Source organism: Rhinolophus hipposideros (assembly GCF_964194185.1).
Source record: "Rhinolophus hipposideros genome assembly, chromosome: 14".
In the NCBI taxonomy this organism is placed as follows: Eukaryota; Metazoa; Chordata; class Mammalia; order Chiroptera; family Rhinolophidae; genus Rhinolophus; species Rhinolophus hipposideros.
The window spans coordinates 36,860,043-36,879,037 of NC_138060.1; the positions used below are offsets into that span (position 1 = coordinate 36,860,043).

The following is an 18,995-nucleotide window of genomic DNA, read 5'->3' on the forward strand; positions in this document are numbered from 1 at the left end:
TTCATGAAGATTCATTATATTTATTATTTAAAAAGTATAAAGTGATAAATTAAAATGTTCCCATTTATCCTCCTGCTTATAGCTTATGAAATACTACTTTGGAATAAACCATGTCTGATTTGCCACAGGGTTTTAGATAAATGACAAGAAACTCAATCATTGGTTTTTTTGGAACAACCAAATAATGTGTCTCAGATTGATATCAATCACTACAGAAAATACAGAAAATAGTTTTAACTCACTAAGAACTTCTCTGAGAAGAATAAGACCATATGAAACATATCTCATTGACATCGTACCTCTTAAAATGGTGTCTACATTTACATTCTTAGACGTTTAAGAATTCTCTATGGGAGATATCCAAGATGGCAGAGTAGATAAACACTGTCAATGCTTCCTTCCATGAACACATTAAAATTAAAACTAAATTATACAACAATAAACCTGGAGAACCCTCTGAAGTTTGGCTGAACAGAAATTTTATAATTAAGGATATAAAAAAGCCACATTGAGACTGGTAGGAGGGGTGGAGATGCAAAACGGGCTGACCCCAAATTTCCATGTTGTGGTTGAGAATTAGGAGGGATATCTTGGCAGTGGAGGTTCTCCCTGGAGGAACAAGGGACCCTAACCCTACACGAGGCTTCCCAGCCTGGAGTACTGGTGCCAGGAAGAGGAGACCCCACAACATCTGGCTGTGAAAAATAGTAGATGTTCTGACCATTCGGATGGAATGGAAGGCTGCAGAAAACCCAGACGCCCTCTTAAATGGCCTGCACAAGACTCTCTCCTTACCAGGCACTCACCCTGGGCTCCGGCGGAGGGACGGTGACTTGGGGGACGTCAGAGGCATACAAGGGGGCAGACTGAGGTTTGTGGCTTCAGGGCGAGGGCTGGAGGACAGTCGCCATTTCCCCTGTGTGGGGTCCTCCTCCTGTGCAGCCGGCAGGTGGGTGCCATCTTTCCTGTGTTGCGTGCGCCCCCATCATGGCCAAATCTTAATCTGAATTGGTCTGGTGAGCTCTGCTGGGACCCCACCCCACCCAAATCCCACAACTTTGGAGGTATTTTCTTGCAAGCAGTCAGCCCCACCCACATTGCACTTTTTCTTGTAAAACTACCAGAGTCTCCAGGTGGAAACTAGCCTTGGTGTGCTCTGAGACTTTTTCTGAGTAGCCCCAGATTCAGCACTGGCACCAAAGCAGAGTTTGCCTGATTCTGGTGACCACAACGCTTCCCACTCTAGTGACTCCCTAAGACCCCGCCTCACCCAACTCACATAACGCAGGAGGCTTTATCAGTGGCTGAACCTTAAGAAAGTTGGCAGGTGGCAGCAGGCCTTGGGGTGTTTGGATTTTTGTGGAGCTACCCCAGACCCAGTACTGGTGGCAGCCATCCTCGGTTTGCAGCATGGCCTCTCCCTGTGCTTCCAACTTTAGCACAGGCAATGAACAACGGCAGATTACTTTGTAGCTCCCTGGCTGGTCACAGGCAGTGGGTGACCTGGGCAAGCACCAGAACCCCTCTCAAGAGGTCCCAAAGCAACATACTTGGAGATTGGTTTCAGACCACAGAGGAGCACCTCCCAATTAGCCCCACAAACAGCACACACAAAGGGCAGTCTCAACAGACACCAGGGTCCACTGGGGCAAATACTACTGCATGTAGTAAACTCCCCACACAGCAGCCCATAAGCTATGGATGTTGCCAAACACCACAGCCAACCAGCCTGAGAGCCAGTGTCACCCAATGATATGCCAATAGCAATCAAGGTTCAACTATAAGAGGAGGGCACACACAACCCACACAAGGAACACTCCTGGAGCACCCAGAGCAGGTGACCTGGGAGACTGTGCCAGAGCCCCACAGGGCACCTACTACATAAGGCCACCCAGCCAAGACTGGGAGACATAGCAGATTTACCTAATACATAGAAACAAACACCGAGATGCAGCCAAAATGAGGAAACAAAGAAATACAACCCAAATGAAAGAACAGGAGAAAACTCCAGAAAAAGAACTAAACAAAATGGAGGCAAGCAACCTACCAGAGACAGAGTTCAAAACAATGGTTATAATGATGCTCAATGAACTTAGTGAGAACTTCAACAGAGAGATAGTAAGCATAAAAAAGACACAGAAACCATAGAAAAGAACCAGTCAGAAGTGAAGAATACAATAACTGAAATGAAGAATGCACTAGAATGAATCACCAGCAGACTAAATTAAGCAGAGACCAAATCAGCAACTGGAAGGGCAAGGTAGCAGAAAACACCCAATCGGAACAGCAAAAAAAAAAAAAAAAAAAAAAAAAGAGGATAGTTGAAGAGACTTCTGGGATAACATCAAGGGTAACAACATTCACATCATAGGGATACTAGAAGAAGAGAGAAAGCAAGGGATTGAGAATCTATTTGAAGAAATAATGACTGAAAACTTTCCTAACCTGGGGAAGGAAATAGATACACAAGTCTAAATAGATATACAAGTCTCAGAAAGCACAGAGAGTCCCAAACTAGATGAACCCAAACAGGCCCACACAGCAAAACACATTATAATTAGAATGGCAAAGGTCAAAGACAAAGAAAGAATCCTAAAAGCAGCAAGAGAAAGACAAATGGTAAATTATAAGAGAGTCCCCACCCCCATAAAATTATCAGCTGATTTTTCAACAGACAATGTGCAGATCAGAAAAGATTGGCACAAAATATTCAAAGTGATAAAAACCAAGAACCTACAACCAAAGTTACTCTACCCAGCAAGGCTATCATTTGAAAGACAGATAAAGAGCTTCCCAAACAAGAAAAAGCTAAAACGGTTCATCACTACCAAACCAGTATTACAAGGAATGTTAGAGGGACTTCTTTAAGACGAAAAAAATATCAAACTTATGAATAAAATGGCAATAGATAAATATATATCAACAATTATTTTCAATGTAAATAGATTAAATGCTCCAATCAAAAGACATAGGAGGGCCAGCCCGGTGGCTCAGGCGGTTAGAGCTCCATGCTCCTAACTCCGAAAGCTGCCAGTTCGATTCCCACATGGGCCAGTGGGCTCTCAACCACAAGGTTGCCAGTTCAATTCTGAGTCCCGCAAGGGATGGTGGGCTCCGCCCTCTGCAAGTAAGATTGAATGCGGCACCTTGAGCTGAGTTGCCTCCCAGATGGCTCAGTTGGTTGGCTCAGTTGGTTGGAGTGCATCCTATCAACCATAAGGTTGCCAGTTCAATTCCTCAAGTCCCCGCAAGGGATGGTGGGCTGCGCCCCCTGAAACTAAGATTGAACATGGCACCTTGAGCTGAGCTGCCACTGAGCTCCTGGATGGCTCAGTTGGTTGGAGCGCGTCCTCTCAACCACAAGGTTGCTGGTTCGACTCCCACAAGGGATGGTGGGCTGCGACCCCTGCAACTAGCAACGGCAACTGGACCTGGAGCTGAGCTGCGCCCTCCACAACTAAGACTGAAAGGACAACAACTTGACTTGTAAAAAAGTCCTGGAAGTAAACACTGTTTCCCAATAAAGTCCTGTATCCCTTCCCCAATAATAAATAAATAAATAAACAAATAAATATATATATTTAAAAAAAAAGACATAGGAGGGTTGAATGGATAAGAAAACAAAACCCTTGCATATGCTGCCTACAAGAGACTCACTTCAGATTGAAAGACACATAAAAGGAAAGTAAAGAGCTAGAAGAAAATATTTCATGAAAATGGAAACAAACAAAAACAATTTCAAGATACAGTAGCTTTAAATAAGTATAGGTACATAAGTATAGGTACTTATACCAGACAAAATGGACTTTAAAACAAAGGCTATACCAAAAGACAAAGAAAGACCCAGTAATCCCATTTCCGGGTATTTATTCAAAGAGACCTAAAATGCTACTTTGAGGGGACTGTGCATATGTTCATTACAACATTGTTTACAATGGCTAAGATGTGGAGGCAGCCTGGTTGTCCATTGACAGAAGAATGGATAAAGAGGAGGTGGTACATATATACAATGGAATATTGCTCGGCCATGGAAGGGAATGACTTCTTGCCATCTGCGGCAGCATGGATGGACCTGAAAGGTACTGTGCTAAGTGGTGCGTCAGACTGAGAAAGACAGACGCAATGTGATTTTGCTTATATATGGAATCTAATGACCAAAATAAACAAACAGAAAAACAGAAACAAACTCAAACATACATAGAATATTTTGGTGATTGCCAAATGGGAGGAGGATTGGAGGTATGGGTGAAAAAAAGGGGAAGGGATTACGAAACACACATTGGTAGTTACAAAATAATTATGGGGATATAAAGTAAAGCATTGGGAATATAGTCAATGATACAGTAATAACTATGCATTGTGCTAGGTGGGTATTAGACTAGTCGGGGAGGATCATTTCTTTAGTTACATAAATGTCTAACCTCTATGCTGTACACCTGAAATTAACATAAAATGATATTGAATTTCAACTGTAATTGAAAAATCAAAAAAGGGGAGAAAGGTGAAGGAGAATAAGAGGTCCAAATGTCCAGGTATAAAACAAATAAGTTATGAGGATGTAATATATAGCATAAAGAATATTGTCAATACATGGAAACAACCAAAATGTCCTTCAATAGATGAATGGATAAAGAAGTTGTGGTATATATACACAATGGAATACTATTCCGCATTAAGGAAAGATGATATAGGAGCATTTGTGACAACATGGATGGATCTTGAGAGTATAATGCTAAGTGAAATAAGTCAGACAGACAAAGCAGAGAACCCTATGATTTCACTGATATGTGGTATATAAACCAAAAAGAACAAGACAAACAAATGAGAAAGAAAAACTCATAGACACAGACAATAATTTAGTGGTTACCAGAGGGTAAGGGGGTGGGGGGGTGGGTGATGAGCGTAAAGGGGATCAAATATATGGTGATGGAAGGAGAACTGACTCTGGGTGGTGAACACACAATGGGATTTATAGACGATGTAATACAGAATTGTACACCTGAAATCTATGTAAATTTACTAACAATTGTCACCCCAATAAATTTAATAAAAAAAAAAGAATATCGTCAATAATATTGTGATAGTGTGGTGTGGTGTCAGATGGTTGCTGGACTTATCATGGTGGTCACTTCTCTAGGAATATACTTGTTCAATAATTACGGTATATCCTGAAACTAATATAATATTGTATGTTAGGTATATTTTTAATAAAAATCTTAAAAATGAGTTCTCTATGATAATTTGAGAAGATTGTGTTTTTATTTAGATGATGATAGAAAACATATTCAATGTAAGTTTATTCTCATTTTTATTCTATTCATGCAATTTCAATGTACATGTTTACATTTGTATTCGATACTGGTGTTTGGTACCCGCTAGTAACTGTTGAGAGTAAGTGAAGAAAGAAAACAAAGTAAGACATAATACAGGAATAATACATCACACAAAGTGAAAGCAAAATAATATCATGACACACAGCATGAATGGTCACTGTGAAGTAGAGCAGGTGGTGAGGCATCTTGGGCAATGATGACAGGCAGGCTGAAATCAGATGGACCTCTACAACGTGCATCATATTTTACATGTTACCAATACTTCAATATTCCCACAAAATTTCAATGTGGGAATTTCTGAGGAAATCATAAATTTAAAGGCAAAATTGTAATAAAACTCATGAGGCTGTTTATAAAAAAAAACACATCAATCCAGAAAGCACACTTGACACGTAACTTCTGCTACAGAAATGGAACACAAGAAGAGCTTTTACTTCAGAGACCTTATTAGCTTCCTCCACCTAATAACCTGCCCTTAGCCAGGTATACACCTATCAGTCCATTGACAGTCACTTGTAAATGTAAGAGCTTTCTAACTCACAGGAAGCCGCTATTTTGACTATCCTCTTCTGAATTGATGAGTCTACACGCGTGCTCAAGCATCGGTGGTGGGTACCGATTGAATCCTCCTATTGAGAGAGCAAAGTTAGAGTTAGATTTTTAAACTAGACATTGTGTTCGCTAGGTACAGAGAATTCTCAAAGGAATCTTCTTGGAGCAATAAACGTCACTAAACTGTTTCAGCAAAATTTGGCTGGGGTGAAAACAGAAAAACAGTAGCAACCAGCAATAGCATTCTAAACTTAATTGTAGAGTGTTCTGCAGCCAAATTACCAGCATCAAGGAAACAGACCTTCTCACATTGTTCATTTAAGGGTTAATTGTAATGCAGAGATCCATGATTTCTCTATGCTCGGGCCAACGTTATCTAAGGGATATTTTATTGACTCTATACAGCTTTTTCACTCAGACTTATGCTAACAAATCAAATATCAAAAAGGTAATATTTTATTACATGATCCTATTTCTGTGCTTCTACACCAATTAACACTGATTTCCTAGAAGGGAAAAAAAAATCACAGAAAGGTTTTCACTTACTGACTTAAATAAGTTCCTTCACTTCCTTCCTATAGTTCTTCTATAAGCTGTGGAATATTGAGAAATATATCACTTTCCCCCTCGTTCAGGAAAACAAATAGTTTTTAGTTAAAGGAGGCCTTTGACCATTGAATATTGCAAAACTCCATTAAAATATCTCAGAAAATATTTATGGTTTTATAATAATCATTTTCTCTGGTCCTAAGATGAACATTTTCTTTCATTGCTCTGAAATGAGACCGTGTCTTCTAATCAATTGCATTTGAAAGTTGCTGTTAGTGACGCAGGAACTGTAATGCAGTTGTTCACTGTCTGTGCATTTGGGAACAGCAAACATGCCAGCACCAAAACTTGTAGAATGCGGTCAGTAGTTCAGAAAACATACCCAGAAGTATTAGGAATCTTTTAATCCCTACAAAACAAGAGGTTATGGGAAGGCAGCGAATTGAATGTGTTTAACATTGCTCAGGTAGAAATCAAAAGTAAGCAAGCTCTATATGAAAAGATGTTCAACCTCACTAATCATCAGAGAAATGCAAATTAAAACCACAATGAAATTTCACCTCTCACCTGTCAGAATGGCTATCATCAATAAATCAACAAACAACAAGTGTTGGCATGAATGTGGAGAAAAGGGAATCCTCATGAACCCTCACTCTTGGTTGGATTGTAGATTGGTGCAATTGCAAAGGAAAACAGTATGGAAGTTCCAAAAAAAATAAAAATAGAGCAATCTATGACCCAGCAATTCCACTTCTGGATATTTATCCAAAGAAATCCAAAACACTAATTCAAAAAGATATATGCAGCGTTATTTACAATAGCCAAGATAATGGAAGCAACCTAAGTGTCCATCAATAGACAATTGGACAAAGATGGCATTTTTTTAAAGAAATAGAACAAAAATTAATCAGATTTGTTTGGAACCACAAAAACCCTGCAGAGCCACAGCAATCCTAAGAAAAAAGAACAATGCTAGAGGTATCACACTCCCCGACTTTAGCCTGTACAACAGGGCAACAATAATTAAACAGCATGGTATTGGCAAAAAAACAGACACATAGACCAATAGAATAGAATTGAGAACCTAGAAATAAGCCCACATAAATATGGACAGATAATTTTTGACAAAGAAGCAAAATCATACAATGGAGAAAAGACAGCCTTTTCAATAAATGGTGCGGGCAGAATTGGAAAGCCACGTGCAAAAGAATGAAACTGGACAGCTCTCTGTCACCATGTACCAAAATTAATTCAAAATGGATCAAACTTAAGCATAAAACCTGAAACAATAAAATGCATAGAAGAAAACATAGGTACTAAACTTATGGACCTTAGGTTCAAAGAGCATTTTATGAATTTGACTCCAAAGACAAGGGAAGTAAAAGCTAAAATAAATGAATGGGACTGTTATCAAATTTAAAAACTTCTGCACAGCAAAAAAAGACAACCATCGACAAAATAAAGAGGCAACCACCTGAATGGGAGAAGATTTTTACAAACAGTGCCTCTGGTAAGGGGCTAATATCCAAAATATACAAGGAACTCATACAACTCAACAACAAAAAAACAAACAACACAATTGAAAAATGAGCAGAGGACCTGAAGAGACATTTCTCCAAAGAGGATATACAAATGGCAAATAGACATATAAAAAAGTACTCAACATCACTAATCATCAGAGAAATGCAAATAAAAACCACAATGAGATATCACCTCACCCCAGTTAGAATAGCTATTATCAACAAGACAAATAGTAGCAAGTGTTGGAGAGGCTGTGGAGAAAAAGGAACCCTCATACACTGTTGGTGGGAATGCAGACTGGTGCAGCCGTTATGGAAGGCAGTGTGGAGGTTCCTCAAATATTACAAATAGAATTACCATATTACCCAGCAACCCCTCTCCTGGGTATCTACCCAAAAAATCTGAAAACATTTATCCATAAAGACAAGTGTGCTCCAATGTTCATTGCAGCTTTATTTATGGTGGCCAAGACATGGAAACAACCAAAATGTCCTTTGATAGATGAATGGATAAAGAAGTTGTGGTATATGTACACAATGGAATACTATTCAGTGGTAAGAAAAGATGAAATAGGACCATTTGTGATAACATGGATGAATCTTGAGATTATCATGCTAAGCGAAATAAGTCAGACAGAAAAAGTAGAAAATCATATGATTTCACTGATACGTGGTGTATAAACCAAAAAACAACAAAAGAACAAGACAAGCAACTGAGAAACAAAAACTCATAGATACGGACAATAGCTTAGTGGTTACTAGAGGGTAAGGGGGGTGGGGGGAGGGAGATGAGTGTAAGGGGGATCAAATATATGGTGATGGAAGGAGAACTGACTCTGGGTGGTGAGCACACAATGGGATTTATAGATGATGTAATACAGAATTGTATACCTGAAATTTTTGTAACTTTACTAACAATTGTCACCCCAATAAACTTTAACTAAAAAATAAAGAAAGAAAGAAAGAAAGAAAGAAAGAAAGAAAGAAAGAAAGAAAGAAAGAAAGAAAGAAAGAAAGAAAGAAAGAAAGAAAGAAAGAAGTTAAAGAAGGAAGGAAGGAAGGAAGGAAGGAAGGAAGGAAGGAAGGAAGGAAGGAAGGAAGGAAGGAAGGAAGGAAGAAAGGAGTTGTGGTACGTATATAAAATGGAATACTATTCAGCCATAAAAAAAGAATGAAATCTTACCATTTGGGACAACATGAATGGACCTAGAGGGTATTATGCTAAGTGAAATAAGTCAGACAGAGAAAGACATATACCACATGATCTCACTTATATGTAGAATTGAAAGAACAAAACAAATGAACAAATAAAACAGAAACTGATAGATAGAAGAAATTCATGATTACCAGATGGGAGTGGGGTTGGGAGCTGGGTGAAAAAGGTGAAGGGATTAAGATGCAAAAATAGGTAGTTACAAAATAGTCACATGGATGTAAAGTTCAGTACTGGAAATATAGTCATTAATATGGTAATAGCTATGTATAGTGGCAGGTGGGTACTAATCGGGGGGACCACTCTGTAAATTATATAAATGTCTAGCCAGTATGCTGTACACCTGAAATCAATATAATATTGAATATCAACTGTAATTGAAAAATAAAAATTGAAAAAATAATAAAAAGTAAGCAAGTTCTACATAATTGCAAAGACATTTAAGAGCCCAATGAGGCTAGCTACGAGGTTTTTTTGGTCTTTTAAAAGTGCTGCATCATAATCAATCTCGATGGCATGAAGAACAATATGGAAAAAGATGGATAGAAATGACTGAATCAAGAAATAGCTTACAAAAGTCAAATTTTGAAGAAGAAGTTTTAGGGATGCCTTAACCAGTCTATTTTACTGTACAAGCGATACTCTTCTGTTTAAAAGAACTCTCGACTACTATAAAAGAAAAACTCTAATAGGAAAGTTGGTATCAACATTTAATTGAAAGCATTTTTTCCCTTTCTTTTTATGTACTATATTGTTGCGTCATACAATTGAAGGCATTTAGAGTTAAAAAAAAAACAAACATGATATTCCCAAGTGGGCAATTATTGGCTTCTTCAATCGAATATGAGTCAGAGGAGAAAGGTGGAACTCTCTCTGCAAGGAACGGTGAACTCTCAAGACATTGTGCCTATGTTGGCATCAGAGAATCCTTAGATACCAGAACAACTTTGCAATTCTAGGGTAGTGGGACTGGTTCCAGCAGAACCTAACTCTAAACTTGTCAAATTCCCATAAAGAATAGGTTCCACTCCGATTCTGTGGGAATCCTGTAGAGCAGGGTTTCTCAACCTCAGTGCTCTTGACATTTTGAGCTGGATCACCCCTGGCTGTGGATGGGGGTGTCCTGTGCATTGTAGAATGGTTAGCAGCATCTCTGGTCCCTACCCACTAGGTACCAGTAGCATCCTCTCCCTCACTTGTGACAATCAAAAATGTCTACAGACATTTCCAAATGTGCTCTGGGGGCAAAATCATCTCTAGTTGAGAACCACTGCTTTAGAAAGAGTGCTTCTCAAGCCATTCGTGGTGAAGGACAAGGTATTTTTTATTTATTTCTAATTCTTTGTAGACTAATGTTTTTGGTTTATATCTTGCTCAATGAGACACAGCCCACTGTTCATGCACTTGTACGCTGTGGCAATGTCAAATTCCTTTTAAAGTTTCTAGATGCTTATTCTCAATTTCTGTATTTCTCTCTTCACAGCTCAGTTGGTGAACTAACGCCCATCCAATGGTTGACACTCTGTAGTGCAATGGTCTTGCTACTCAAAGTGTGATTTTTGGACCAGAAGCATTGACTTCATTGGGGATCCTGTTAGAAATGCAGACTCTCAGGCTCCATCCTAGACATACTGAAGTAGAATCAGCATTTTAACAAGATTCCTACGTGATTTGTATGATCAGACTCTTTTGGAGCAGCACAGGCCTGTGGTGTCTTTACACCCCCACGCAGGTCTCCACCATGTGCCAAGGTTAGAAATAAACCAGGTGTAGCAGGGAAAACTTTTATTTAAATGCTCATCCTGGGAACCATCTAAGAGAGACTAAATTTCTTTTAGGTCAAGAGACTGTAAACCAGGAGACCTCCAGTCACTCTGTGTTTCAAAAGTGCTGCAATTTGGGCTAAGAGACATCCTATCAAGAAAAAAGTCTCACCATATTATGACTAAGGTATAAAGAGGATATAACTTCGATATGTCCTATCCCTGTCCTCCTCTCACCTCTAACTCACATGTTTGAGTTAGTTATAGGTGCAAAAACATGTTAAGTTATCAACACTATTAACAAACACTAATTTATTAAAACAAAGAGGAAAAACAAAATAATGACTTACGTCTGATTGAGTATACAAATGGCTTTAAAAACTTCACAATATAATCCAGATCTGGCTTATGAATTCTCCCAAGCTGTATCAGATGGTGGTCACGTGGGTAGCTGGCTAACTCCTCCATGTTGTCCTTATGTGCAGATCCCAGGGAAATCACAAATATGACATAGCCTTGACACTTGGCCCTCAGAGCCATCTTCTTCAAAAATTCCTTTCTCTCATGATTTTCTCCAGCTGAGATTACAAAGATGACCTTGTGTTTTCTCAGGTTGGGTGTTCCCGCAAAGAGATTCTCCATGGTCCACAGTAGAGCATGGCCAAAGGTAGCTTCTCCATTTAGCTGCTGGAGGGCATTCTGGATGTGGTTCTTCATTACGATTTGGTTGTCATAAGTTGTAAACTCAAACTCTAGTTTTACCTCACCTTTCTTTCTCCTAGAACTATCCCAAGGAGAATAGCTCAACAAGGCAATCCTATCCCCAGAGTCTGAGACTGAAGGGTCTGAAGCAATGTCGAAGTTGTCAAGCATTGAGCTCACCAAGTCTTTCACAGCTTTAAACTCATCACTTGCTATATTCCCAGAATTGTGTAAGAGGAAGGCTACATCCATGTGTGAATTTTCAGGTAAAAGATTCTCTTTCATGCAGGCATTTGGAAAACATTTATCTGAAAATACATAGAGAGACTCATCATTGGTTCAATGTTGGCACAACAAGACAGTTTTGGGAGATTTTCAAGTGATTCAGCGACTTATTAGCAAGAACTAATAATCTAATCAATATCTTTTCAATCTCACATCATTTAATGAGAAATTTTCAATGTCCCAACATTTCTGTCGCCACTAGCAGACATTGGGGAAGGTCCTTGTTAAAAGCAGGTGTAGGTAGCATATACACTTGAAATCTACAAGTCATGTCCAAACTCATTTAGAAAATATTTTCAACATTTTAGAGGCTTTTGGTACAAGCTACCAAATTGTCCCCAAGAAAAACCACATCAATTGAGATCATCTTCCAAACCAATTTTCATATTCTATGGAAGCTTCAAATATTGCAGAGGTTGAAACCCTGACATATGGTGTTGGAAAACTGGAAAACTTAAAATAGAATCTACAATGAAAAATAGAAATCTCTGGTAAAGCCAGATTTAGTAACTCACCAGTAAGGCATTTCAAATGTTACAGCACAATAAATTCTAGTCTTACCATAGCAAAGTGTACAGCTCCAAAGTCTTTCTAATGGTTCATGGTCCTCATTTGAAGGAATTGGAATCACCTGAAATGTTCCAGTGTTGTCAAACTGTATTGAAAAAGAAGCATATGCTTGTTTGCTCATTTTCTTTAGTGATTATCAGTAAACTATTGCGCACCCATGTTAAAGATCAGTTTGAAAACCACCTCATTACTATTGCCTTGTATTATAGCCTTTTGTTCAGTTCAGTACATCTTTACACACACACACACACGCGTGCGCACACACACACACACACACACACACACACACAATCCACCTTTTATCCTAAACATAACCGAAAGAAGGATATAGAACAGGTATCTGCATCCCTGTTTTATGACGAAACAAACTGGCACAAGAAAACCACCAGTTTCACCTATTGCGGCAAGTATTAAAATCTCACTTATTTCCAAGCCTACAATTTTCCGCTGAATTTTTACATGCTTCTGACTAAGTACTAACTGATTATGTACCACACACCAGCTTCTGAAATTGGGTCCGGCACCCCCACACAGATAAAGAAACTGAGGCTCACAGAGGTCAAATCATGTCCCCCAGGTCACTCAGTGAAACCGAGGGTCCTTATGACTTTGATTAAATTTAGTTTTAAATCCTAGCTCTGGAAATCATCTATTTCTCTATGCCCCTCAGAGACCTAGCCTTTCCCCCGGATAATCAGCAACCCCCGCCCCCCCAGGCAGCAGAAGACTGTAGCCCAGACCTGACTAATGGTCACACAGTCCAGTCCCCTGGCACGCTGATAGCATCTTGACCTAAGTTATGTTTCAGTTCCTGAGCCCTAGGAATGACCTCCTGGCTACTTTCCCAGGAGACTGGACAGAGGAACTCTGGAACAGACCTCAGTACTGTCCTCAAGACCTGAAGAAATGATTCATTACCCTTACCTCACCTCTGACCAATCAGCTCTCAACATGACCCCAAATCCATAACCTACAGTGTCTTGTGATTTTGCTCTATGTAATCTGTAACCTATACACCCGTGGGGAGGTCAGGCTTTTGAGCATGAGCTTCCAGGTTTCCTGGATGGCACCATTCATCAATAAAATAGACAATATTTCTCCATTAAAAAAAAGGAAAGAAAAAGAAATTGGGTCCTGCAGAAATTTTACATTCACAGGTTTTCTTTGGCCTCTTTAAGTAGTAATCCCAACTATTTATACCGTGATCATAGTATCAGATGTCCAGTGGACATCCCAATTAAAAGTCTATTTCATAAGACAGTAGATAGAAGACACTAAGTCTATTCAAAATTCTTGGTAGTGCACTGCCTGATTATGTCTGCCTCTTGATTACATTTTCCACTTTAATACTCACTGAAATGGGCAATGGATACCATTCATTCAGTGAGTCAATAGCTATTTATTGGGCATGTACTGTACGAGGCACCAGATGAGGCAGAAGCTTTTGAAAAATGAAAGAAATCTATCATTCCCAGGTTACTGATGACAGTATCACTCAATTCACAAAGATACTCATGTTTTTTCTCTTTCTCCTTTGGGAAATTAAAGGATTAGGATAGCCATACCTTCTATGTTTCTATATAGTGCTGAGTGAGGATTTGGAAATATTTATAATCATTCCAGCCCTTATGGTTAGAAAGTATTTACTATATTCCTACTTTCTACTTTTTATGAAATTGTATGCTTTGAGTGTTATTTTGTATTTGACCTTGTTGGTTCCCCCTTGTAAAGATGAAATGCTGCCTTGATAAATCAAGGAAGTTTATTCATCGGAGTAAACCACATGTTCATTCATTCATTCATTCATTCAACAAATATTTATTGAATGCCTACAATGCTATAGGTACTTTTCTAGGTGCTAGGGATACAAAGATGAACAAAGCAGATAAAAATCTCTGCCTTACATTCTAGTGAGGAGACATACACCATAACATAACAAATAAATTATCTAGTATGCTGGGGGGAGGGGGGTAATGATTTTTAGAAGAAAAACTTTGACTTCCTACAATCCTTTCTGTCAGGATCTATTGTCACTCTCCCTGCGGCTCCTATTTCTAAAAAATTATTGGATGTGTTATAAGCAGATTGATTCTCTTCACGTTACAGAGAGCTTGCTTTTCTTTTTACAGTAAAAATATGAGTAATTTGTATGAAAATAGACCTTTATAACCTCTTGGATAACATGATGCCTTCACACAGCTCCAGAAACATGTATTTCATGGATAATCTGAATATATCAAAAAATAGTAGAACAGTGGAGGGAGAGATTCTTCAGTTTTGTGGGGAGAGAGAGGGAAGCATAGATCCCATAAGAATCTGTGCATCCAAAAAGGAAGGAACCTCTCTTGGGAAAAATGTTCAGACACATCAATGTAATACACAACCTTAGGGGTTCAGAGATGCCCTAAACTTCATCTGTCACAGGTTAAGACCAGTTGTTCAATGAGATACAGTGAGCAGATGACAGATTTGAGAAACAGATCTGCAGAGGGCTGGAAGGGCACCATGGTCCCAGCCCTTTCTGTCAGGCAGACCTGAGTTTGAACGTTGACTTAGCCATTTAGTAGCTGTACAAAATTGGTGGTCTCTCAAACTCTTTGGGCCTCAGTTTCCTGATTTTTAAATGGAAATAACGACTGCACTGACGTCAGAGGATTGTGACAATGTATGAGTATGTATATACAGCTCTAGGGACAGTGCCTGGCACACTGCATGAACTGAGTAAATGTGGCTGCTATTATTATTGATTGCTGTTATTATTAGATATTAGATTTCATGGACTCTGGCAACAATACAGCTGTGAAAAACTGCAAAGGTGCACAAGTATCTCCCCCTACTCCCCACTATTCCCATCCTGCCAGTACCACACTATCCTAAAAATGAAGAAGTTGGCATGGGAAATTCTTACCCCAAAAGCCTCATTAAGGAAAACCCTTTCATTAGCAGCAAAGACTGCTGGACTGATATCCAGGGCGTTAAGCTCCATGGTGGCCGTGATGATGGATGATCTACTGGCTTCTCGTCCATTGCTAAAAAACACAGCAACTCTCCGCACGTTGGCTCCTGCATATGTCCGCTTGAAAACGTTCCGGGCCACAAACCTCATCGCATTACCAATGTCCTGCGCTTCTGTAGGGATTTGATATTTTATCTGGGAAAGAAGCTGGATGAGTTGCTTCTTGCTGTGGTAGTCGGACCACCGGATGAGGTAGCTGGCACCTGAGTCATAGGAAACCACAACAACTCTTGCTCCCACAGGGCAATTATTTTCCCTGATGGTAAGGTCACTGACGATAGAAGTGATGACATCCCTCGTTTCATTAAATTTCTGTTCTGTGCTATCGTAGGACTGATCCAGAGCAAACACCAGCTCTGTTGGATACACTGGACACTTTTCTACAAGAATGAAAAGCAAAAGTATTAAGTTATTTTACCTGATCAAAAGGCTTTGCCACTCCCTCACTCCAGTGAGGCTGGTTCACACTGAGGTCTAAAAAAACGCAAGTGTTCCATACAGCTCTAGAACTAGACGATCCCACATGTAAAGGAAGGAAAGGAATCTGCTTTGTTAGCTTAAAGGTGTTGCATAAAGATGACGCATTAATATTTGGCTATGTAAAGTGCAGACTTCATAGCCTCTCTATCCTGCTGGCCAGGAGGGTACCTGGTAGATTTAATTCAAATCCACAAAGTTTGATAGGGCACTTACATGTACAAAGTCATTTTGTTTTGTTTCAGAATCCAAGTGAATGGTGCCATACACCTGGGATACGCTCACAGACCCACAGGTCTACTTCGGCAGGCCGCTAGGAGACCAGGAGCCCTTGATGTTGACATAACTGGCTTCTGCGGCAATGTGATCCAAAGGATCTAAGACACCATGCAATACCGATTGCAGTCTAGGCCCGGAGAAGACTATTGCAGAGTCAGGTTGACAAGTGTGGGCACTTGGTGAGATGGAAAGTGTAAATGTGGGTCAGAGGGAGGAAAGGCAACATCGCCCATGCACGAAGCTGGTGTCCACAGGCTCCAGCGGCAGACAGAGCTACAGAATGTGGTCAGAGAGCTCTGTCACTGAATCCCCGAGCAACACAGGACCTACTCTGTGAAGAAACTGAGTTACAAACTGTGACAAGACCTAGAAAGAACAATAGTGTGAAGGGGATGGAGGCTGGGGGGTGGCGGCGGTCACCATTCTACAATCAGGTAGAAACATAGCATTGACAGTTACAGTCAAAATCAAAAGACAGAAGGGTCTGCAGGGAAGGAAGACGTCCTTTTTCCCCATGGGTGCGAGACTTGCTTTCAAATTGGTCTTGTCAGAACACAGTAATTATTTCAGCAAGAAACGCAGTGTAATAAGACTACTCACCTTCCCAACAAGCTACGAAAAGGAAAGAGAGAGAAAAGAGTCGGTTACATTTTGAAACACAGACTGAAAATAATCCAAAACAACAAAATTTCAACAATATTTTGTTCGACCCTAAGTGCACATGAGGCTAATGCCTAAGATACGGGAAGCCTAAGTTGAAAGGTTGAGGAAGAGGTCCACAGAACTTTATTAATTTGTGAACCTTCCTGGCCCTTTCTCCTTTTAAGCCATGGCCAGCAAACTTCAGCAGAATTTGGGTTGAAACCTGAAACACTGATCACTTGTCTTAGAAGCAGAATAGATGAGCCTCTGATTAAATGGCAAGATAGCTAAAATTCAATTTGTTTTGTCTCTCTGCTTATAGCCTTCTGAGACTCATTCAGCGAGGCAAGGCTAAAATATGGGGTTTTATTTTCTTCCCTGATGAACACCTTGGGAGCCTCTCTATTCCTGCAGAACTCTGAGGATTTCCAAATGAATTTTGTCTCGACTGAAAAATATAGCTCCTACGTTTGAGTGATCTCTGTATCAAGAGAGAGGAGGAAAACCCCCCAAAGATTTCTCCTGAGCAAAATAGCATCTGGTTTCTCTAAGTGATTTACTCTGTCAGATGAAGAGGGGGAAATGTCGGTAAATCTGTAAGAAAGCACAGGCCTGACAATTTCCATGTTCATTTTACTCAATTCCTAGGAAGCAAATGAGTCACTGCAATATAATAAAAGATTTTACTAGCACTGACAACAAATTGGTCCTCCATCCTGCTGTCCCACAAAGCATGTTCCCCTCACACCAACCCTGTTAACATCTTTTGTCTTTCGCCTGTGCCAGCAGACAGCACACATAACCCACAGCGTCCGCTGCATCTCAAGGCCTGAAACAGATCCCTTTTTTTCTGACAGAGAACTTTTTTTATTTTTCAACCTCTAACCCAGCACAGGCTCTGGAAATAGACACACCTGTCTGGGTTTGAATCTAGTAAAGCTGGGTGACTTTGAGCAAACGAGTTGACCTCTTGTAGTGTGTTTCTTTTTAAATTTATTTTTCCCAAAAAATCCTCTTTGCTTATACCTCTCCCTCCAAAACTTTAATCATTTGGGTCCTCCTGTTTTGTTCTCAACCACCCTCCTCTCTCCATTCTCCCCAGCCTCCTAGATCTCTTATTTGCTTCTGGGAGTAGGGTCCCAGCCACCTGTTCAAGACCTGGGCCCTCATTCCTGTGTGGCAGAGAGCTGCTGCAGGACTGAAGAGCAGACATGTTAGACCAGGAGTCCAACCTTGCAGGGCCTCGATGAGCTCATCTTTAAAGTGAGACCATTTGAATTACCTCTAAGGGCCTGTCACCAAAATCCTCATCTAAGATCCAAATTCCAGAATTCCATGCTAACGAATCAGCAGCCTGTCTGGTTATAGAATGGCCCATACTCCCCCTGGCCCCTTAATTTTCTGGCTAACTCCTTTCATTGACTGTTGGAAAACTGTCTTCAAAAACCCAAGCCCTACAAGGGCTGGTATTTACCTCCCCAGCCCCTTCCACCTCCTTTGGTGTTCCTTGGGAAGACATCATTTGATTTTGCTGAGACCAGCAACATCTTGAGGGAGGCTGATCACACATTCATGGCCCCTCCAGTGGCTGTCGTTTTGTCCCCTCCCTGTGGCCCCAGGCCTGGTTCTCACATCCTTCCTGTGCTGGAGCCTTTCTAACTCTCAAGGAATGTCTTTCACAAGGTCCCTTCCCTTTGAATCCTCTCTCCACTAGCTTCTTCCTGCTTTTCAACTTGCCTACATTTGGCAGGAATTCCTTCGCTACGATGCCATTTTCTGTCCTTTGGCCCCACTCCTTTTGCTTCCTGGGCTCATCCCTTGAGGTTCTGTCTCGGTCTCTCTAGTTTTATGTCCTTGGTAACCTCACCCATCCATCTGGATCTAAGGACCACAAGTGTTTGAGTGACTTCACCATCTGAGTCTCCTTCCCTGAGCTTCACTGTTATTACAGCTGCATTTCATCAGCTGGCTGTACTTTGTTTCAATTTGGGGCCTACACAACATTCTTCTACCTCTAAAAAGTTTACAGTCATCACGTTTTCCTACCAATTGATTTCCTTTCACAACCCCTTCTCTGTCTCCTGACCCACAGTG

General features: G+C 40.3%; 1 protein-coding gene across 1 annotated transcript in view; it reads right to left on the reverse strand.

The window, feature by feature from the left end:
• The window catches only part of COL6A5 (collagen type VI alpha 5 chain), a 158,076-nt gene that overhangs the window by 26,683 nt on the left and 112,398 nt on the right, over positions 1 to 18,995 (reverse strand). Inside the window, exons 32-36 of the mRNA XM_081072951.1 lie at positions 16,860 to 16,871; positions 15,396 to 15,883; positions 12,479 to 12,572; positions 11,281 to 11,940; positions 5,875 to 5,962 (exon numbers count right to left, since the gene is read on the reverse strand). Of these exons, the coding sequence (XP_080929077.1) occupies positions 5,875 to 5,962; positions 11,281 to 11,940; positions 12,479 to 12,572; positions 15,396 to 15,883; positions 16,860 to 16,871 (1,342 nt within the window). The remainder of the gene's footprint in view (positions 1 to 5,874; positions 5,963 to 11,280; positions 11,941 to 12,478; positions 12,573 to 15,395; positions 15,884 to 16,859; positions 16,872 to 18,995) is intronic.